The 23,906-nt window shown below is 40.8% G+C and overlaps 1 protein-coding gene across 1 annotated transcript in view; it reads right to left on the bottom strand.

Moving 5' to 3' along the window:
• The window catches only part of ptprn2 (protein tyrosine phosphatase receptor type N2), a 123,642-nt gene that overhangs the window by 23,026 nt on the left and 76,710 nt on the right, over nucleotides 1-23,906 (bottom strand). Inside the window, exons 12-13 of the mRNA XM_071484999.1 lie at nucleotides 3,571-3,786; nucleotides 969-1,172 (exon numbers count right to left, since the gene is read on the bottom strand). Coding sequence (XP_071341100.1) covers nucleotides 969-1,172; nucleotides 3,571-3,786 — 420 coding nt within the window. The remainder of the gene's footprint in view (nucleotides 1-968; nucleotides 1,173-3,570; nucleotides 3,787-23,906) is intronic.

Below are 23,906 nucleotides of genomic sequence, written 5' to 3'. Positions count from 1 at the left end.
CAATCCATTGTGTGTTTGTGGACGCGTTGGCAACCAAAAGCTTTTTCCACCCCACCTCCCCAGAAAAAAAAAAATAATAATAATAATTTCTAAAACATCCAAATGACAATCAGAGGGGTAATGATATTTCACTTTTGAGCAGCTCTCATCATACAAAACAATGTCTGCCTCATATTGCTGCAGCAGTATGAGAGATGGAGGGGCTAAAAGATGAAAATGACAGAGGGGAGAGGAGCAGGACGGAATGATAAAGAGAGAAAATGACACAGTAGAGGGAGGGAAAAGTTGGAGGGAAAAAAAAATGAAGACACCAGAGCCAAGATAAAGCAAGAGGGAGAAAACAGCAGGAAGAGTGATGAGAAAAAAACCCAAAGATAACGGGGTTCTGAAGGGAATGAGGTGAGAGAGGGATGAAAAAGAGACACATCCAAACAGATAAACAGAGAGAAATCAAGCTGTTGGTTTTCAGCACAGAGCCTAGCATATTCATAGACACAGGCAGGTTTCAAAGCGTACGCTATAATGTTAGCTCACTGAATATCTAAAAAGCTTATTCCTGTAGATCAGAGGTACCCAACCTTTCCTATCTGACGCACCCCTACAGGTCCTAACAGATGAACTCAAGCACCCCTTCATCAACTGCAACATGTTCCAAATGTGTTAATCTAAAATACTTACTACCGTACTCGTACCCTAATGTACCCTTGTACCCTTTAGGGTACAAGTACACCTGGTTTGGAATCACTGCTGTAGATCTATGGCTTTGTACACAAACCTGACCTATTGTAAGTCTTAGGACTAAACTCACCTGGGCAGGTCCAGTGCACATGTTGTGGTTGTTGTAACAATCAGACACTAAGAGCCACAAATACTCTCAGAGGGCCTGACAACAAACCACACCTCAACCAGCTTCCTATCTATTCAACCTTCGCTTCATTCTTGCCACTAGACTCAAGCAAGCTCCTTACCAGTATCATGTGACCAGTGGAGATGTCCATGTTGGACGGCACCGGCTCTTCGCACCAGGAGGAAGTGCTGCTGCGGGTGGACGGGCTCGCCGCGGGGCCATCGCTGAACTGGGATGACACACTGTTGAGCCGCGAGTGGCGCAGGGTCTCCGGCCGTTCAACACGCTCTGAGGTCCGGATCGCCATTCGCTGGCGACACAGCTCCTAGGGGATTAGAGGAGATGATGGTGAAGCACTGGGTGATCAGAAACGTGTTTTGTCTCTTTTCTCGACTCCTTGCGAGGCTTCATGTATTTATCTTCTTTTCATGCACATAACAATAGTTTTATGTATGTTATGTGCTTATCCTTGCTCTTAGGGGCTGCGTTCTGTAAATGCACCTTGTAAAATCCTGTATCTAGGCTGACTTGATCTGTCCTCACTTGTCTGTAGATTAATGGCTTATCCTTGTGGATTATGGAGCTTATACTAATTATGTCAAAAAATACATGGTTGAGGAACCCTGCACGATTTATAGAATAAATTCAGTGTCACACCTGGCTGCCACACAGAAACTGTCTTGTTTAAGAGTGGATCTTTCAGTTGTGAAAAAACACTATCTCTTACAATAAAATCCTGCATAAAATCACCTGATTCTCACACATCGGGGAAAATGAATTTAGAGCATGATCAAGATAGAAACAGGACAGGAGAATCTATCCATCAATCACATAGGATTTCTAATATAAATGTATATAACCACACGGAACCAAAGGGGGAAAAAATGCACTGGTGCAATTGTAAAGTATAATTTTGCGTTTTGATTGATATATCAGGTGTCTGAAATTTGCTGGAAGACTGCTAAGAAGACTGCACTTCTCCCAGTGACTCAGCTTTTCTCCCATAATGTCTCAGGGCTCAGAGACAGGGCTTCAAAAATTTGAAGACTATGCATTATCTACTCTAGCTTCTACAAAATGAAAAAGAAAGTTTAAAAAAAAATGAAAGAAAAAAGACAGATACAGTCACACACTGCCTCATGCTCTCTGTGAGGTGTGGTCACACTTGGTATTTCTATGCTAAATTCATTATCTGTACACCCCATCATGTTTGGATTTGGGAGGCAAAGCCAGTCATCTCCACAGAATTCATAACCATAGTCAATTGATAACAGCGAGGACAGGGCAGGCCAGAGAAAATGCCTTGTGAAAGCACATGCTATCTCATGATCTATCATAGTGATATTTCCCCCCGGAGCACAGGCCTCTCTAAGCCCTGGTCTTGGATCAGCTTTCCCGCCGTCAGACTTTAATGATTAGAGCCATGAAGCGGTGCCCTGGGCCTTGGCCTTGGGGCAATATCCAGGTCCACCTCATAATTCATCCTACTTCTCAACATCTCTGCAAAGTGCTATGCTGCACTGGAGCCGAGAAATGGTCCCTGAAGCAGGCAGGGGGATGCAGTTAGCACCAGAGAGGGCCAGAGGAGAGACACATGGAGCCCAGAGAGGAGCACAGGTCATGGGATTACAGTTTCCCCTGTTTCCCCCCTCTTTCAGACTACTAATAAGAATGAAAAGAGGCCAAGAGGAGACAATGTCTGCAGTCTGTACTGCCGTCTAACAATACCTCTCTCCCACTGCAAACAGCGTTCCCAAAACAACTGTATCTGTCAGACATGGCGAACACACCCACACGAAAGCCTGACAGAGCAGTTATCCCATCCCCAAAGATATACTGAGAGAGAACAGGTGCCATACATAACCTAAAATTTGCACTCTAGCAAAACATGATGACATTTTTTAGCAGAATGTATTATAGTCAGATAATATAAATGCTAATGGGCATAATGTTAATTTCTAAAGGGAAAAAAAGTAATTTCCTTTTGCATTTGTGCTTATTTCTGCTTGTCTGTGGCCACTGTTATAAAACCGTAACACCTCCAGCTTTTGATCGGAGAGCAGCCCTGTGAAAACCTGATTAAATATTGAAAATGTTAACGCGACATGCAGATAAATGTGTTCTGAGTGCCACGCTGGGCACAGCTGAGCCCCACCGCTGAAAATCAATACAGCCCAGGCTGCCCGTGGCCCTGGAGGAACAGTGGGAATAGGTCACAGCGGCGGCCTGTTCCTCTTTCTCCCTCTCTCTCTCTCGCTCTCACACACACACACACACACACACACACAAACACACACAAACACACGCACACACAAACACACACACTTCTCAGGCAAGAGTAAGTATTGAATAATTGGCTGCTGTGAATATCTATTGAAGCAGTAATTCAAAAATGGAAGAAATAAAGAAAAAATTAATCATGTAAATAAACACAAAAAAAGTGATTTCCGATTTAAATGATTGCACAACGACATTGCACAATAATAAAAAAAAAAAAAGAAAATCACAAAAAAATCACATCAGTGTCGTTACAACAGCTAAAAACCGTCATAAAAGCAGGTAGAAGAGAATCACACTAACGTGTACACACATGAGCAAATATTCTCTCACAAACCAATCAGATTATCAACTGTATCTGAACAGAGGGTGAGTCACGCCAATGGCAGAGTGCTGGCTAAGTGTCTTGGCCTCTGATTGGCTCATAGCGAGGAGGCTGGTCTAACCTGATAGGTTGCAGTGGCATCGGTGCTGGTGTCAGTCCCCAGGCTGGCCAGCTTCTCCTTCATGTGGAGGTGTGAGCGCTGGCGCACGCAGAAGAAAGTGGCGGACACTGCCAGAGCCACCAGGATGAAGAGCATGCAGAGGACGGAGAGGAGCAGGAACTGGCCCGACTCCACCCTGGTCTCCTTCACCACGGGGATCTGGGTCAAGCTGCCCCTCTGGAGGACACACACAAACAGAGAGAGAACACACTGTCAGGGCAGTAAAGGAGGCTACTCTGTCTTTTTCCTAATTGATGGAGCCGTTTTTGATTTACAGCGAACGCCATATCAAGTCTGCAGTGCATCAGTTTTCACCTGAAGGCTTGTCGTGACTTGCCAGTGAAAAAAATGAGGGTGCAACAGCGCCATGAGTGCTTCCTCGCCAATCTCCCTGCTTTTTCCTTCCATCTATCCACTACTACCACCACTGTCTGACCGGCCCCACTCATTAGCCAGCTCTAATATTGGCCTTATAATATGCATTCAGACTCAGTCAACCCCTATTACGAGCCCCTGTCCATTGCTGTCCCCACACTGCGCCCCACTATAGATATTTACAACCCCATTTAGTGCTGGCATGGGGCGGGCTGGCACTGTGCAGCTACAGGAGGTTGGGATACTAAAGGCTTGTGCTTAATTAGCTCCTCTGGTCCTGAGTTTGCCTGGATTAGGCTCTGGCCCAAGCTGCACAGCTAATGGCTACCAGGACTGGAGAGACACAAGTGGCCCAGACTGGACCTTCATACAGCCACCACCAGTTGAATAGAAAAGCCTTTTCAAATATTCACACTGCATGTTAATTCAACCAGGAAGGTTTAGTGTTTGCTTCACTATGGTAGGGCTGTTTTTTAATGTGCTGCAATATCACCTAAAAGATTTTTATCAGTGCAGGTTAGAGAATTGGCCAATGTGTTGATAACTGGTCGTCTCATGGCCATTTACTGTAATGATAAATTCCCTCTGGGCCACACTGATGCAGAACATTTTGAGAGCATAACAGCAATAATTAGGAGCATTAATTGGGAAGGGTAATTAATGATACCTAAAATGTAGCTACTGTTAAAGATTTTCTTTGCTGATTGCATAAAATATAGACTGCCAAGTGAGTTTTGTATTTACCTCTCAAAAATATAGAGATACAATTTGCCCAGCACATTTAACTTAGAATAAATAACTCTCACTGCTCTCTATAATTATAACACAGAAACATGGGGTTTCTGTAAAAGCCAGTTCTCCACTGTTTTTGATCAAATCTTATCAGCTGCATACATGCCAATAGTTATATATCTGCAAAAGGGCAATATCAATAGCAGCACAAATACATCAGCGGGATCCTAATTGTCTGCTTGCAATATTGAAAGATTGATGGGTGAAGGGAATCAAATCTACGACTTGAAAAAAAAAATGGCAGAGCTCTGACATTTAGCCGGAGGGGTCTAATGGGCCGACTGAAGGATGGTTACATCTTGTTATACCATTTTCAAAACAAGACACTTCACCTCAGACCAGTAACAACGCGGTTTGACCTTGTGGTTGGTAATTGCCAATGTTTTAGTGGTGGTGCGGACTCACAGGTCTTTTCGATTACCGTGTTGGGCCTGACGACAGTTGCTGTTGATTGTAATTGCTGTGGCTCAAGGATGTAGTTTCAATCAAGCATTAAGAGGTTAGACAACAACTGAGAGGTTTGAAGAGGTTCATGTACGAGTACAGAGGGGAGAAATGGCCTCGATCCAATGACTCATCTGTGCTGTTCAGTGATCAAATGAACATACAGATCGCAGGGATGACATTTATAAAGTAACACAATTTTCATTCGCTGGAGTACTTGTTGAGAATGCAAATCTTCTCTTGTCAGCTTCCCTGACATAATCACACAGTAAGACACTGGAAATATAGCAGCTGAAAAACTCTTTTCACTCAGCTTTGAACATATTTAGCATTGTAGACACACTGTACCACAGCGGTGTAGTGGCTCAAGACTCTGAAACCAAAGTGCCCCCTATAGACCTATTGGTTCAAACCTGCTTTAACCTATTTCAAGCACTGGCCTTTGCTTCCAACCTTTTCTTTTTTCGGTAAAACGATGAAAAAAAAAAAAGTCTTTAGTTGTTAATCAAAGTTAATGAGAGCCCTCTACAATCTGTCGATCCTCTTGAAAAATATTCAGGTAAACACCCTGGAATGAATAAAAAGCATTTCCACTGTGAGAGCAAACAGGCTTGAAATGTACTGCAAGCATTAAAGAGTGTTTGAAGGCGGTAATCGTGTTAGATAGAAATCAGAGGAGAAACAGAAAGAGGGAAAAAAAAGGGAGATGTGAGGCTAAGAATTACATTCATGGGCTTGCAGAGTTCTGTCTATTAGCTTTTTTTCATTTATTAGTTTTCTAATATTTTTTTTATTTCACAATAATTGGAGTCTGTCTTTAAAAAATGCTATTTACCAAGATTAAATAAAATGTTTCTAGTATTCAAAAACACTTTTAGCTAAATTAAAACATTTTTAGCTGAAAATAGCTTTTGAATGGTAAATGCTGATAAATACAAATCTAAACTTAAATAAATCAGACTAAATTTTACCACAATCAAAACTTCCAACAGATATTTTCTCAAAAGTGATTTTAATCTGATGTTAAAATAATATTGTATGGATTTTTAGTGCAATTTAAGATCAATGGAGAACCCCCCCCCCCCCCCCCCCCCCCCCCCCTTTTGATTTCCACTTCCAATCAAAATTTTCTCTTTAAACTTCAGTAAATGCACTCTTATTGATCTCCTTAACATTATTTAGGACCCAAACTCAGTGAAGTTATTACTCTCTGCCTTTAACAGACTGTCCCCTTCTTCTCCTCTCTTCTATTCATATTGGCCCTGTCTGGTGAATTAGCCAATCTGAGAGGAGACAAGGGGCAGATGGATTTTCGCTGCTCTGGATTATTCAAATGATAAGAGGAAAGGTCAGGCAGAGAGGTGTTGTCGGGGCGGCTGGCCATCCATTCACTCCCATCACAATTCCTTTAAGGAGTACAAGAGGAAAATCCTCCTAAACACACAACTGCCAAACCTAAACCAACCTTACATCAAGGTTAAAAAAAAACAAAAAACTTGGAGCTACAACTGCAGATCTGGAGGGTATGAAATCAGAAACATTTAAAGCTCTTTCCATGCAATGAAATGAGTGAGAACCTCTGAGATTAACAAAAAAAGACCACACATGAAATGCCAAATTTAGCCCTGCTCCAACATTTTCCAAACATGCCTTTTTTCTTAGACATAGGAAAATACTGGCTTCATCATGTGATCTCTAAAATTGTTGAAATTTACAAAAACAAATACAATACTGGTAGAAATTGTTAGTCTTATTATTTAGACAAATTTGCAAACTCTAAAAACCACTTGGAAATAATTATTAATTTGAAAAGAGAATAAATAAAGAAATGTAATAGTCCAGAGTAAATACCAAGAAGAGAACAGAATAGAGAAAGAAAACGACATAATATTTTAAATTAGATAAAGAGAGCCACGTATATATATATTTCCACTAAATGCATGATTAAAATAATATAAACTACATATGCAAACACAGAGTGGATTTACCAGCTTTCAGTATTCAGGGTTTATGAGGTGAAGCTGCTGCCGGGCATCACCAGGTAGGATCAGCCTGCACACAAACTTTATCCCCTGCAGCCAGATGTGCTCACAGCAAACCACTGGGCTCAAGATCCACTCGTACTATTCAAATTTTTTCGATGATCTTACGGTTACACTGACTATATTTGCATGGACATTTCCCCCGATTCTCAGTCATATTTTATCCCACAAGGTTTCGGGGGGGTTCCGATCTCCAGCAGAGGGGATGAAACAAAATGAAAGCACAGCTCCCTCAATATTCTACAACACACTAAAAATCATTTTTCATTCACATCGGGAAACAAACCCAGCTTTCACGGCGATGTCAGGATTATTCACAAGTTTTCAGGTCCAGGACCATTTACGGCGCCTTTTTTTTTTTTTTTTTTTTACGCATTTGACGCATTAAAACTTGCACACTGAATACGGCACAAAACAGGACGGACACACGCTCAAGCCGGGAGATAATTACCCAAATCCATGTCGCTGGGCAGAGCGCACATTTCGCAGTAAACGGGGGATGCTGCGTCGTGTATTCCAGAGAGCATGGTTAACCACTGACGCCCGACGCAGCTCCAAGAAGCGTTTGTGCGTCCCGGTCGCCCACTCACTCCGCTTCTCCAAAAGTTCCCCTGCGAGGGTCCCATGCGTCCCCCAGCGCCAACAAAAGACCGCGGCTTCAACACGAAGATGAAGAAAAAGAAAAAAAAAAAAAAAAAAAAAAAAAGGGGAGAGAGTCGGAGAGAATAAGAAAAGGGAGAAGAATGTGGGATATGCCCGCCTGATTTTCCGAGCCTCGGAAGAATGTGCAGAAGCCCCACTAGTGAGTCCTTTCAGCGCCTCTGTGCCAATGAAAAGAGATGGGGAGGTGGTGGGGTTGGGTTTTTTGCGATCATTTAGTTAAGGCTGAGCCCCTCCTTATATTCAGCAGCTCAGGAGTCCCCGTCCATTGCACATGTCATATCCACTGGTTGCTATAGCGATGCCTCCACATGTTGTCGACAGTGAATGTTCAAGGAGCGATGCCTGGCTAATAGGCTTGCGGGCTGAGGGGCGATATGAATGGACATAGGGCTAGTCACTCATTTGTTGAGCTACTAGGGGTCTCTGTGTTTGGTGTGTGAATTGCTGTTTTCTCAGGCTCTCCTTTTCCTCTGCTCCCTCTCCCAGGGATTCAGTTATGTGAGCAGAATAAGGGAGATGGGGCAGTCTATTCTTCAAAGTAGGCTTTTGCATTCAAAGCTGAAGTGAGTCCTATAATAAGAGGCTACCACACAGTACAGTAGTTGTAAAGTATATGAATGCTGCATGGGAGATTGGGTGTAGCCTGAAAAATGCTCAGTAAATTGTGTATAATTGGCTAAGTCTTTTCTCTGCTCCCCTCCAAGATCTGCCAGAATAAAGAAAAAAGGAGAGGAAAATTGCAAGTTTAACAAGTTTTAAAGATAAAACTCAATAAAATGCTATCCTAATTAGCAATCAGCCTGAAAAAAAAAGATCCAATGGAGAGCAACAGCTGCAGTTAGCAGGGAGAGAGAGAGAGAAAGGGGGATTATGGAGAGCACAGGGTGAGAAAAGGAGAAAGAAAAAGAAAAGGGGCGGTGAAGAGAGGAGAACGGGGGTCCTGTCAAATGCAGATGACGAGTCTTGGGGAGGGGGGCTGTGTGACGGGCGGGCTCTCCAGTTTATTTTTCCATTCAGAGAGCACCCCCTCCTCTTCTCTATTGTCCCTCTGTGTGACAGCTGGAGTTGGCAATGTGAAGGGGAGAACAAAAACAAGCTCGCTGTCCAGCCTGGGTCTGTGGCCGCATCGGACGCCACCCCACCTTCAAAAAAGCAGAGCCAACCAGGCGGCCCGCAGGGATGAAATCTGAAGCAGAACGCGCTCAAACTGACTCGACAAATTTTTTACAGCATCCCCAAAACTCTTTAAAAGTAGGCCTAATATATAATGCTGCTGCAGAACTGAAATCGTCAGTGTGTTTTTGCTATATGCTGTTAATTTCTTCCTTTTCTTAACGACTAATAAATGTTGATCCTTCCTTATTCATCATTTAGCCACCCTAGGAGTGACACTTTTCAGGTCATGCTTTCTGCACACTTGCATACTCATTTATAAGGAATTATTCAGAATCAAAATTCTGTTTTCGTCTGCCAGAGGGCACAGAAATGGTCCGGCCACCCATCGTTTGAGAGGCAAATTTTTTTTTTATCTCTTAGGATTCAGTTAGAATACAAGAAAGAACCGGCTGTCGCACTAATGCACGACGGATGCAGGAGTAATGCATGGTGGGAGACTTTTATCATGACTACCAGTGAGTGGTTTGTATTACTGGAAAGAAAGAAATAGTGGCCCCTGAAGTTAATCCCCAGAAAATCAGTTCCTACATTAAGTGAACCATACGATCATATCTGTCCTGTTCTCTGGTGAACTGGAAGAGAGCCCTGTTCACTCTTTTACATATGAGATACCCCGGTCACCCACCTGTCAGCGCTATCTAAATCCACACTCATCCCAAACAAGGGTATTCCCCTGACACCACTGTGGATGAAAAAGGAAGAATAAAAAGAAAATGTCCGTCAAGAACTAGACATTATCTTTACCTGCTCTTTGAAGGAAAGCCTGACTTTGGCACCTGTTGTTTTCCTTCACTTGAACTCTGCGCAAATGGACACATTTTCACACCTTTCAGCCGCTACCAAGCACTGCATAGTACAATTTCACAACTCGTGTCACATCCTCCAGCGAGGCCAGTGCTAATGGTTATCACACCAGGGAGGTTTGACATGCATCGATTCATTCTCACAAAAAAAATCTACAAGCAGTCAAATTCAAGAACACACTGAAGTCACTCTTATGGTCACTGGCGATATTCGTAGATGCTGTCACGCCTTCGTGTTCCTCCAGTAAGTACTTCCTCGGGGTAACACATGTTCGAACAGTCGCTGTGAGTCCTGCAAGGCTTATCTGTCCTCTTCCTTGCGCTACTCCAGTGTTTGCCTCCATGACACATTTCAGATTTCTAATAAAGAAAAAAAAAAAAAAAAAAAAAATGATGGAAAAGCGTTGAGTGTGTTTAAACAGTGAGAGAAGGAGGTATGCGGCACTTCACCATGTCGCTGGGAGAGGGGTGGGGGGGGGGATGCAGAATGTTAAACAAATGTCAGGATCAAGCGCAGCACCTGAGAAGGCAGAGCAGAGACATCCACTGATGCTCGTGCGTGTGAGTTGAGAAGAAACGGATGGAGAGACAATATCTCGCTCAGATATTTGCTTGCACCTACGGGCTGCACAATTTTGAGTGTATTTACATCTCTGTCCCTGTGTGTGCAATCTGAATATACATGCACAGGTGTTAGTGGATCATTCTTGCAAAAAAAAAAATACACCTCCACAATGCATCTGAGTGTGTACACCTGCAGGTGCACTAGCTGGACATCTTCACCTGGACACACAGAAGTCGGAGCATGTAATATATTTGAGCAAACAAAGGGGAAAACCAGCCTGCAGAAGAAAGAGAGGGATGCTTATCCATAGCTGCACTCAGCCACTGGTCCACATACCAAACACACTTCAATGATATCAGAGAAAGGCTAATGCCATTTACAGTGCTGCACGAGGAAGCCAACAGCTGCAATGTGTACCTGCAGACTTAACTAACGTGTAATACGGTCACACCAAAAGTAGTTGGGATTTCTGCTCGGCTCTTTGAAATGGGGTGCAATAAATTATTCATATTAATATCTGAGCAAGACTGTTGCTGTGGCTCCATTTGGGAAGGTGTTGGAGGATTAGCTTCGAACTGTAATGCAGAGAGAAATGCATGCAAAACAAAACGCATTTGGGTGTTCTGGTTTGTTTTTTTGGTTTTGTTTTTTTGTCAGACCACCAGCTGTTATTGTTATTGCTGAAGTGATATTACAAGATATGTGTGGTAGGAAAAGCCCCATCTGGGGTTTTACTCTTTTCTTCCTAAGTGTTCTATTTTCATTCTTATCCTATGACATTTATAATGAAACAAAGCTCTCATATAGGCAAAAGCAGGGCTTTGAAGCCAAAGTTTGGTTTGAAAGGCTGTCTGTCTAAATTCACAGCACAATGATGCCATTTTAGTATATTGTTAGTTGGTACACTGCAGTTTGATTTTGCCCGCCAGTCATGAAATAGCACTTACACTGAGATAAAATGTAAAAGGTGACACTTTGCTCTCCTGTTTAAACTCCCTTTTTAACATCACTTAAGGTGCAGAAACTTGACAGCGAGGTGGATGTCTTAAATGCATTGTGTCTCGGTGTGTGTGTGTGTGTGTGTGTGTGTGTGTGTGTGTGTGTGTGTGTGTGTGAGGGAGAGAGGGAGATGGAGAGAAACACCATGTTTCCTGATGGATGATGTTCAAAGATGCAAAAAGGTCCCATTTCTGGTTTTTACTTGAAACATGTGAATTGCTGTGTCTCATGCTCATCACTTGCTCAGAGAGAAACCATTCAAAGCCTGTGTGTGTGTCAGCCATGTCATTCTGGTATTTTCCCCAGATGAGCTTGTTCAAATAGGCCTCTTTCTTATGTGAATCCCAGCCCAAGCATTGCCCATGCCAAGTAGTTCAAAGCAGTAAACATCAAGGTAAATGCTATGCCTGTCATCTTGACTATATTTAAAGCGGGGACGCAAACCCACACACATGCACAACAATGTGCACTTCAAAAAGAAGCAGTGCTGTGGCGTCATAGCCTGGAGTAGGAAATCACACCATATCTGCAAAGTGATAGAAAATGTTGTAATCTATGTGGATGACAACAAAGTCATACATATTTAGAGCTTTTTTTTATTTTTTAGTTGCTTTACATGTATAGTGTTTACTGTCTTTACTGTTTTACTTATCATTTATGATAATTATGGACTAATCTGTATTAGATGCTAAATGGCTATCACAGCCATTTGCCGCTTTCTGTTAAATTTAAATTCACCTGATTGTTTGCAAAGCCACACTCCCCTTACTTATTGTTGCAAGGCCTATGAAGATTTCTGCTCTTGAAAAGCACATATTCAGTTTATAACAACTGTGGCACATTTACCACTCAAAATTCTTAGTAATTTTCTAAACAATGGCCCCTTGATGTCAGGCAGAGGTAGACAAAAGCAGCCTCTCATTTCTAGCCAGAGACCGCTGATTTGGCCTGCTGAGATGTTCGCAGAGTTTATCAGCTGAGCAGAAGTTAAATCCTTTAGTAGGTTGAAAACCAGTCTCCGACTTAATATTTCCAGCTGACTAATTTTAAAATAAGAAGCCTGTAATAGAATAAGAATCTTGAATATGCACTTGATGGCTACATAGGCCTATATTGTATCCTGGAAATAAACAGCATTGTTCTTGTATTGCAGTGTAGAGCTTGTTAGTTCTTATATAAAAAGTTAGAAAAAATGCAAGATCAGACTTTTATTTTGTTCTAGCCTGTGTGGTAGCTTAGTTTGTACTCGTTTGTTCTCACTTTTAACATTACAAGAGAAAAGGCTTTTAAGATGAGTACTAAGCAGTGTGTTTGGCAAACACATTATGCTCTGCCTCGTGTTTATGGTTGGGGTCTGTGGAATGTAAAAGCAAATTCAATAAAAAGCAGGACAGAGCCGTGAATGTGACACTTAACTCTGACAGCATCCATGACCAGCCTCCACACTGTGGTGACATACAAAACTGGTTTTGTTAATCATGAGCAGGGCATTTTTTTAAAATGCAAGATTAGTTAAAGATGAGCGTAACACTTCACTACTGTAGCTAATTAGTTAGCCCAACGTGCTAATGATTGCAGCTTATGTTAGAGCAGACAAACACCTGTTTATGTCAGAGAAAAAGAAGAAAAACACCACCCTGCAAACTTTTTAACATATAACATTTACATCAATCTTACTACAGCCCCAGTCATGTAGTGAAATTCAAAGCTTGACCTGCAATGGCTAGTTATCTTTCCTAAGCTATGATTGGTCAATCACTGCTTGGGAGAGGGGTTTAGGGAACACCAAATTAATACAACTTGTAATGAAACCTTGACCAGGCTCTGCTGCCAAGAACCCACAGTAAAGCTCCTGTGAGTGGCTACTTAACCTGAGGCACAGCTTTAAATTTAAGCTCTGATCTTCCCTTTCTGTTCTGGATTAGTTCATTCCAGAAACTCTGGTTGTGAAAGCTGAGTTGAGTTGAACTTTTCTTTCTTAATTTGTTTAAGGTGCAGCTTTAATTCCCAAATGGTTTTTCTTGACAGTAATGATCCTCTCTACCTGCAGCTGTGTTGACAATAGCAATATGTCTGACAGGGATAATGTTTATGTTTGGCAAGTGTCAGCCAAAATTAATTAAACTAAGCTAGCAAATGGCGGTCATACCAAAAAATTAAACTTAAATCAACTCAGTTATCAGTGAAGATGTTTGCACTGTTGCCTAGGACAGCACACATTGCACTCAGATTTGCATTAATCATAATTACAAGAATAATTTTCAAGGTGTAATTAGTTTTTGATGAGGGATATTACAATACTGTAGGTGAAAAGTCAAGACAAGACACCAAATAATATGACCAGGTCCAGAATGTGATCTGAGTTTGCTAAAACACAACCCAATCACACAAGGTAACTGAAGGTAATGCTTCACTATATTGTGTGAAGAGATAAAAGAAGAACTGCTACTAAAAATCTCATCCAACACGTCCACAGTCAAAAACAGTGGGGAAAACACGAAGGCTTTAATTGTTTTGTTTGAATAGAATCCACACTACTTTTAGACTATTATGTTCTCGGCAGGCTTTTTTTTTTATCTTGGGAAGAGATAAAACTGCAATTAATTTTGAAAGGGGGGAAAACAGTGAGACAATACATCAAGTCACACATGAGTGGTGGCAGGCAGGGATATGTGGGCTGCTGCGGAATAACAGAGGTAGTCAAAGGTAGCATTCATAATTGAAACCCCAGTCACAAGAGACTTAGTGGGCTGGGAGACTCTGATACTGGGACTGACAGTAAAGGAACAAAGAGTAGTGTTCAGAGGAGAGTACAGAGTGACTTCACGGGTTCAATAGGATGTGTCCTCCCCACACCTGGGTCCACGTACCACCTGAAAGCCTCTGAAACGCTGTATTTCTCTACAGCTGCAGGAACACAGCACAGTGGAGATGTATTCAATTGTGAAAAGAGTCAAAATTCCACCACAATATCAGAATAAAGTAAAGGTGCATTTTATTTTTAGGAGTACTAAAGCGTCATTGTGGCAGAAGATAAAGCAAGTACGTCATGGCACCCTGTACCTTCAAAGGTACAGTTATGTAGTAATCAGAACCTGATGATAGACATGGTGTTGACAGATCAACCAGTAGGAGCTGTTACTATTGCTTTTAAAAGGAAATGATCCCTCACCACAAACTTCAGGCATTGACGGAAAGATGAATTTCTTTGCCTTTTCTTGCCTAGTGTGACAACATTTATGACGTGTTATGTGAGGTCTTTGTGGAGACCATGGTTGTTGACATTCCTCATTCTGAAAGTCAGCCCCACCCCTCCTACTTGATCATATTTGCAGTTAATTCAGGGCTTAGATGATGGCAACCTATGACTGATCAGGGTTCAGCATGTGGTCTGACATGTCTCTGGACCAAGTCATGGTGAGAATTTTTGGAAATACAACCACATAATTTGATATAATGACCATTTTGAATCAGTTTTGATCATTGTTGCACAGCTACACCTTTAGTTCAGACTGAATTAAAGTACTCGGTACATTATGCAATATGAAAAGCCTTTTATGTTGTGTCTGCTAAGATACATCTGTGAAAAATATACTTATCAGTTTTTGACAGTGCAAAGCACCTCCAGATGGCCTTCCACCTGTGTTCTCACTAAAGTCAACAGTGTACTTCAAATGAATCAAATTTGGCAAATTCTCAAAGGTTAAACTGTTCAAGTGCTGTTGAATATGGTGCCTCAAGCAAATGGTAACGTTTAATGGTAACCAATGCCGGTTGCAGAAGCTTACAAGTCATGATGGGAGCACACAAAACAAGACGTAAACTGGTATGCCACAGTGAAAACCAATTGCCAGATGCTATTTTTCTGTTGCAGCGGAGAGTGTATTGATGGGTAGTGAATGAGTTTTGCTATCCAACCTGTACACAATGTGGCAATCAACAGTTTTTTTTATGGTCACATTCCCACCATTTTAACTGTGTGCAAACACTTAATTCAATTTTGGTTAGAGTATTCAGCTTCCCTAATACAATTTGTATTTAAATTGCCCCCATGAGAATGCCTTTCAAGACATTATCAGATACTGATTGTTCCAGTTCAGACAAAATGAAAACAATATACATTTCTGATCACACTGGATTAACTTGATTGGACAACCAACGCCATGTGTCTCCAACTGTACCGTGGTGTTGATGGACTCGTAGCATATTGAGGCCGCCTGCCCGAGCACATGCCCCAGTGATCAGCTACAGCTTGTGTAAGTGAAGATATAGATGTACAACCACAGGAGGCAGTGCGTGATAGGCTAAGGGTCGTATCCCTGTAAACGCACGTTGCCACAGCCTCATAAATTCTCATCAGTGTCTTCATTAAACATTTTCCCCTGTTATCACCATGACAACGCCGGTCCAGCATGCGCCCTCGGGGAGCGGCGTGTGTGCCTGTGTAACCCCGGGGGTTACTGAGGGGGTAACTTGGCACGGACGCCAACACCCCATACCTCTCCTCCCCCGCACTGACTGTGTCTGGGCTGGAGGCAGGCGTTCTGATTTCTCTCTTTAATTACTGCTAATCGGAGGAGCCGCAGCCCCTGCTAATGAAGCCACACCAATCAGCTGGGGGAGAGTCAGGGGCCTCGCGCTGCAAAACAATCCTCTGCATGAACAGAGCTGACACTGCCTGCACAGAGCCCCAGCCTCCCTGCGTGTCTCGCTGTCTGTCTGTCTCACAGCTCCAGCAGTTTTGTAAGAGTAGTCTGGCCCCGAGTCAAACCAAGCAGCGCTGCTCGTTGAAAGAAACCTCAGAGAATCTCTAATGAGACTGCCGCCACAACTGTAGTATGGTATCAGCCGCCTGTTTGCCACTCACATCTCCAGTCGCTTCACACCACAACCTCTGACAACAATACAAAGTATGGCTGATCAGAAATTCTGAAGGCAGAATTAATTATGATTTATGTCAAGATTTTGATGGCACTGTAACGTAATAATACTTTGTCGGCTCATTATTGTAAATGCATATAATCAATCTAGCCTATTTTCACCCACAAACATAATTACACTGTATGGCTTTTTGAGAGGCTGTGATGATGTCTTTTCTTTCCTCCTTCTTCAGCGTGAATAATGTAATGAACAGTGACTGACATGTGATTGCGTGTGTTTATGGACCTAGCTTGCCAAGATCCTTTTGCCTTGTTGTTTCCAACAATGAAATGTAATTCCATCTATTAGTTTGGGATGTTGATGAAGGTACACACAATGACATTTTATGTCGACGTTTAGCTTGTTGATGCATTTGTCCACGTTCCAGATAAAATGTACACAAATGTGTGTGGTTCGGATGAAACTGTGGGAAACAATTACGAGTCAAATCAAGGAGACATACAGTACTGCTACTGCGTATGATTTTAAGCTGCATATATGACTTTCTTTTCTGTCTGAGCTTTCAGCATCTATAAAGACTTGGTGTACTTGTGGCAGCTTCTATTTATGCGCAGACAATCCTATTTTTATATAGGTATCCAACTGCACCATGCCGGGTGTTAGATGCATCTGTGCATTTGCTGCTAACATCCGACATGACAAGCATGCTTGTGAATGTAAATAGGCATGTTGGCAACCATGTACACGAGGACATGTCTGTGATATGTAAAGCAAAAATCCCATCACAGCAGGACATTTCTCCTGTTCATAGCACAATATCAGCGACTGATCTTTGCCACCGCTTTTTACTTTCAGGTCGCCCACATTTGCAATGATCACATTATATATCAGGATGAAAGACAACATATATTACAGCAAACACATTAAAGAAATATCTTCTGTTCATGGCTAAAGGGTTTAATTAGTCTTAGTTATTGAATACTGTCAGAGTAATGGTTATTAGACAAAATCAAATAGCAGGTACAGATCTGAGTAAAGGAAAAAACACAGTTTGAATTTCTGCAAGTGTCCTCAATAGTTGTGATTTCAATCCATATTGTATGATTTTTAATTTTTCAAAAAAACTGAAGGATGAAGGAAAGTCACCCACTTTTTAAACTAAAGAAAACATCTCAAACCACACTGGATTAGCTAAAAATGCATGTCACAAACTGATCAAAAGGCTGCTTTTCCTAACTAATGAAAAGTTAACATTTTCAAGATACATGGTTAATTAGCATCTATTAATGTATAATACATTAATAGATACTTATTTTTATACAATTTTATACTATTTCTTTTCTTTAAAAGTAGTTTAAATGCTGTCACCTCATCATCACATGTTGTTTTAACAGGTTCAAGATAGAGAATATTTGTCACTTAAATGTTGAATGCCATGTGAAGATATTACACATGGAAATACCAGGCCATTACAGCATAGTATTTTTATGCAGTGAACACAACCATTAGATATGAAGCCACTTTGCAGCAGAGAGGTCTAGTTCCATTTCATGCTTTATCACCACAGATGGAAGATATTCATACACCCTTCCAAGTCAAGGTCATCATATAAAAGACCCTAACAGCTCATCAAGCAACTTAGTTGACCTTGCCATGCAGAAAGTAACTAGCAGTTACAGCAGGGTTCACAATTACAGTCAATTAAAGTCAATAAAAGATGATATGACAGTTGATTACATTTCATTTACTGAGAGCAAAGTGGTTTCCGTATTGTGCGCCCACTGAGTAATAATTAATCTACTGCTTCAATCAACCACAAACTTAAAATGTGTTGTTGAAAAAGACAGTTATGACTAATTTATATCTGTAAACGAATATATGATTTTATTCTTAAATGTGTAATTTTTTGAATATCACACCTACAGACAGATAATTATTGTTTAATGCTTAAGGACTACTTGCTATTTTCGAACCTGCGTTTGAAATATTGCTGGTTTTCTCACAACGAAACCATAAGATACGCTCGACTAAAAGTGGTCAAACAAACACTAGTGGCCTAATTTTGTTGTGATGTGATTGTGAAGATTTACATGGGCCACTGGTTAGCCTGCAGCAAGGGCTTTTCCTGCTGCTGTCAATGCTAAGGTGCCAGATGCGCTAGGCAAGTAGCCGCATGATAAATGGCAGAAGGTGAGAGCTCTGTGGCCGGGACCGGGTGCACGCTGCCCCTGCATCCCACTGCCAGTCTCTTGGCATGCAGCTTGTCAGGCCAAATGGCAGCCGCATCCCCCTTCAACGCTGACATTTAAAACCTCTGCCACGCTATCCAGCTGTGGACACCACAGGTCCCCCCTTACCCTCAGCCTCCCCCAGGCATCGAGCCCTCAACCCCACAACTGCTGCTGCCAGGCACCAGTCAACAAATTACCATAAACAGGCAGAGCTTTCGTTCACACAAGTCTGGCATCACTTACAATGAAAGTGCAGGACATGCTTATGGTGGTGGTACATGTGAGTTACTTTTTGCCTTAAAGGTTGCATATTGCTGGCATTTTTCAATTGGATCAGACGTACTGGAATAGTCGACACTTAATTTAAGACATTAAAATAAAACCCAAGAACAACATATGGAGTCATAATCTCAGCGATTAATTGATTTTTGTTAAACCTAGACTAAAGGTTAGAGTGCAGGCTGATGTTAGCGTCTTTGTCCCGCTTTGTTGGATTTGGCGAAGTTGTCATTTCAGCAACCTCAGTCAAACTCATTGTTAAGACAAACACACTGGATAGTCTAAATCCTTAAAGCCTTTTCCCTTGTAAGGTTAAAAGTGAAGACTGTTACTCTGATATGTAGCCATCAAGTGTATATTCATCATCTCATTTAATGATGAGTCTAAAAGTCAGCCAAAGACGACACTTTCAACAAAACCATACAGTTAGCGTTATCTTAATCAGCTAGCTAGCTACAGCTGCTAAAATCTGCCATCGGCAAAAATCCACTGTCGTTGGCCAGAAATGAGGAACAATGAGACTGTCTTTGCTTGACTCTGTCTGAAATCAAGAAGCCATTGTTTGAGAGGGAATTTTTGAGTCATAAATCTGGCAAATGTGCCATATGACAGCCAAAATCCTGATGGATATAGCAACACTAAGTAAAGGAGGAATGGCGCAATACTTAGAATAAACACTGAAAATAGCCACTAAAGCCGATTAATCAGGAGCTGAACAAACAACAGCAAATGATCACTTGTGGCATTATGTGCAGTTTGGTATCACAACATCATTTCTAGAAGAATAATTCCAAAAAATCTATGTTAAGGACATTACTGATATATTTTTTTTTACTTATTCTGTACTCTATTTTCCATGTAGTAACAGCTATTCATTTTAAGATATACACAGCTCCCATGGTAGTCTAAGAAATGAAAGCATTTCTCAGTAGCATATAGAATCATAAGCTGCCTGACAGCAGGGGTGGTTGAGTTCAATGATCGCCACATAGGGAATTTACTGTGATGAATATGGAGGGGAAGCAGCAGGGTATGTAGTCAGCCCCTATTTCCCCTTAAAATACACCAAGCAGGTCAACCTGCACCCACAAAGATGTCATTGGAGCTATTAAGTCTGCTTTGAGTGTGAGAGTCATGACGTTATCCACAACCTGAATTTTGTGTCATTCCCAGAGGCCTCAATATACCCCCAACCCTACAGGTTAGGCAAGAATACTCTAATACTCCAAAGCTCAGGAGCTCTCAGGTTTGATTTAAGGAACATGTTAGTAGACAATTTTATGAGATTTGAAGCACATAAATGATGTATGCATTCTGACAAAAAGTCATTCTACCCTGAATTTCAGGAACAATTTCCGATTTTTAACTGTGTATTTTTCTTATTCAGCTTCTGTGAATAACTGTTACACAGCTTCTATCTACAAAGCAGGAACGCTAATTTTTTTATTTTTTTTTCTCAGAAAATGTAATCCATCAACAGTAAACATCAGGTTTTTTTTCTTGTCAGCATGTTAAAGATGAAGCTCAAAGGCCACTTTGTCTCTCTACACTCACCATCTGATACTGAACAAACATAAAGGTAGAAATCCAGAGTAAAAGAGGCTCCAGTAAAAATCCCTCCACCAACAGCCATTTCAGCTGTCCAAAATGCTGTCGAACATGAAACAACTCAAGCTGCAAAAAGCCTCATCTCTCATCTCTTCCTGCTACTATACTTTCATGTAAAAGCAGGTTGTGACTTTGCATATGTTGATTTAATGAGCTTTTTTAATTCCAGTGCCTTTAAATGTCTTTTGATTAAGACATGGTGAACTTGGTGTTAAAAGAAAAATAGTAGCGGAGTCGGAGGATTCTTTTATTAATTACACAAACAGTAGCAAATGTAAACTTTCAACAGTAATTTAACAGATATGTAGTTTATAAGGTTTGACACCTGCAGCTGTGTGTAACAATCCTTAGTTTTGGTCAATGGTCTGGTTCTGGCTTCACACACATCCTGTTTTGTCATACACTGCATTTTGGTAAACTTAATATCCTGGGGTTATGGGCTGCTGGTTGAATAGAACAAGATATATGAATAGTTCATTTTGGGCTTTGGGAAATTAGAACAGGCATTATGTTTACTATGTTCTGACACTTTTTAGACAAAAATGGTTATGCAGTTAATGAATAAAGCAGATTCATCAATAATGGAAACAATCACTGGCTGCAGTCCTACTCTGTATAGAAAGAAACCAAGACTGGAACCCAGGAGTTCCTGAGCAACTGCACTCTAGTGAGTGAGAAATCACTGACTAGAAAGAATCGTAAATTAGATGTTTGAAAGTAGTGAACATCACAGACTGACTGATGATTCATAATGTAAGAATTTTATCAGTTGATTTTTGCTTAAATCTTACAAAACCGCCAAAGCCACATTGGCCTTGAGGTTTTGTTTTTTTCCAGGCAGAGATGAGTAGACTGAAAAAAAAAAAAAATCTCTTATTTAATGCCTTACAAAAGGCGTAAGAGTTGCCCTTCAACAAGCTAAGTAAAAATACCACTGTCAACTATACACAGTGACCGTACTTCTTTAACAAAGGCAGCGGAACATGAAAGAAGCAAAAGGTAGGAGAGTAAACACTTTACATTCTGACACTCATTAAAAACAGACAAGTCCACCCTTACTGGAGGGAGAGCACACGTCATGATATAGAGAGAGGCAAATACCAAACTGCATGGCATGGTATCAAAGACATTTCTTCAGTCCAAAGGTCAGGTGATGGTAAAAGGTTGCTGAGAAACTGAGCTGCTGGATGGTCTTTCATCTGTGGGAGGCAGCTGCAGTCTCCAAAGAGGCAGTGTTACTCAGGGCTGCAGGCACAGTGGGGCTGCTCCAATATGACATTTCACATCCAGATCTGCCACAGTAATGGCATTTTAGCCACTTTTAAAACAGCCAGATTGGCCTTCCTGCACTGCTGAAATTTTTATAGGCGGCAATTTTTTTATTGTTTGGATTTATTACAGTGTCTGAAGGAGATTGGATAGGTTGTCAATGTGGAAAAGGCAATTGAGGGCCAATGTGGAAACGACTGATACACACACACACACACACACACACACACACAAGGTCCACACATATACACTCTATACAACACAAGGAGGAGGAGAACATATACCTCGCAGTGCAACAAAGCCACTCTCATTTCCTCTGAGGAGCTATGCTAAACTGAGAATAACACATCCCAAAATTAACATAAAAATATATTTTTCTCATTTTGCAATTCTTAAAAAAAAACACAACTTGAAAAAGCAACATGGGGAAATGTGTTTTGAAGTAAAGCATATACACATGCCGGTACAAGATCAATTTATACAGCCCTTATCACAGTTATTTATTTATTTCAGCTTGAGTTTCTGTCTCTTCTCTCTGGTAGGAAATGGTCAGTATAGTTTTTCTTTGAAGTCCCCACTGAAATTATTTGTCCCATTTGCTTGGAGGAATTGCATTTGCTGATGGCTGCACATGGTATTTGTTGTTAAGTGGTATATGCTACAATATTCAGGCTTTGTTAGATTAAAGGAAAGCAAAATGCACTGATACTGTCTGATAACTGTGCACATCATATCAAAAATATGGAAATAAATATTCATGTGAAAAAGGGTTCCACCAACATGAAATGCAAATTTAAATTAATCATCCCTGTGACTGAACCTGGAGTTATTGGAAATCATTGAGTATATTCAGATTTTTTGCACAAATGTATTTTTTGTTGCTCAACTTTACAACTGTGCAAAATTCAGGATGTAGATGTATTTATTTTCTTATTCTTATACATTCATTTCTTATTCATTGTGTTTATTTTCTATTATGTATATTGAGCTATCAAATTTTTATACTGCAATTTGATGTGCTTATTGTTCTATTATGGTTATTGAGCTGATCTATCTATCTATCTATCTATCTATCTATCTATCTATCTATCTATCTATCTATCTATCTATCTATCTATCTATCTATCCATCCATCCATCCTAGTGTCAGCCTGTTTTCTGTCTGCATCTCTCCTACTCTCTGTGCTCACATATACAGTATTTTAATAGAGCTGAATTCCCAATAAAGCTCTTCTCATTTACATGTTTTTTCTGTTTATGTTGTCAGACAACAGAACAAGTGTGAAACAGTGACTCAAACACAGCCCATTAAGACTATATGTTAACTACCATTTCTAAGCTGCTGCTCTGCACTAACCACAACGTCGTCTGACAAAATCACCAAACATATAAGTTAAAGACAAAGATTGTGTTGTGATTTTGGTTATATTTACTTAATATAATAAAGTTATAAGCAAATTATTTTGTCTCTCACACAGCGCACAGCCTCCATCTGGTAACAGACTGCTGCTCCGCCTCTCCAATTCATTTTGAAAAAGCAACAGCCAATTGGGATCGTCCAACTCAGCCAATTGGCCAACCAAAATATGATCACTAAGTCAGTCAGTCATGAACGTGGCCCCACAGTCCAGCAAAAAATTATGATCAGGACAACAGAGCTGCAACAGTAAGTCAGTCACTTGATTAGTTGTTCAACAGAGCAACACATGAGCAACTATTTTGTTTTTTCTGTTTTAGTTTCTCAAATGTGAGAATTTCTTGCTTTTCTCTGTTTTGTATAATTGCAAACAGAATATCTTTGGGTTTTAGACAAAAGTCAACATATAAAGACATCATTTTTGGGCACATGGCTAATTAAAAAAATACAAGTTATTATTTCCAGATTCATACAAACTGCATTATATTAAGAGAAGCACCACTGCAATTTACACCTGAGGTCTTAAACATATACATAAATGAATCATGTAGATGGTTTATAAGCATGTAAATATTCCTGTTGTACCCAAATTTGCTGCTGAATCTCTATGTAAAACATGCTGTAGGCACGACTAATATGAACTTAAAACCACATATTCAACTGTTCAAGCTGAAAAGAAAAACATCTACAACCTACAATAAGACTCAAAATCTGATGCACTATAGTGTTTTTTTCCAGAAGCTTGTCAAAACAT

The sequence above is a fragment of the Trachinotus anak genome, unplaced genomic scaffold, assembly GCF_046630095.1.
Source record: "Trachinotus anak isolate AG129_WGS33_773 ecotype Australia unplaced genomic scaffold, CSIRO_AGI_Tana_v1 ptg000009l, whole genome shotgun sequence".
In the NCBI taxonomy this organism is placed as follows: domain Eukaryota; kingdom Metazoa; phylum Chordata; class Actinopteri; order Carangiformes; family Carangidae; genus Trachinotus; species Trachinotus anak.
Note: the sequence above shows the minus strand (reverse complement) of the source record. Positions and strands in the feature narration are given on the sequence as shown.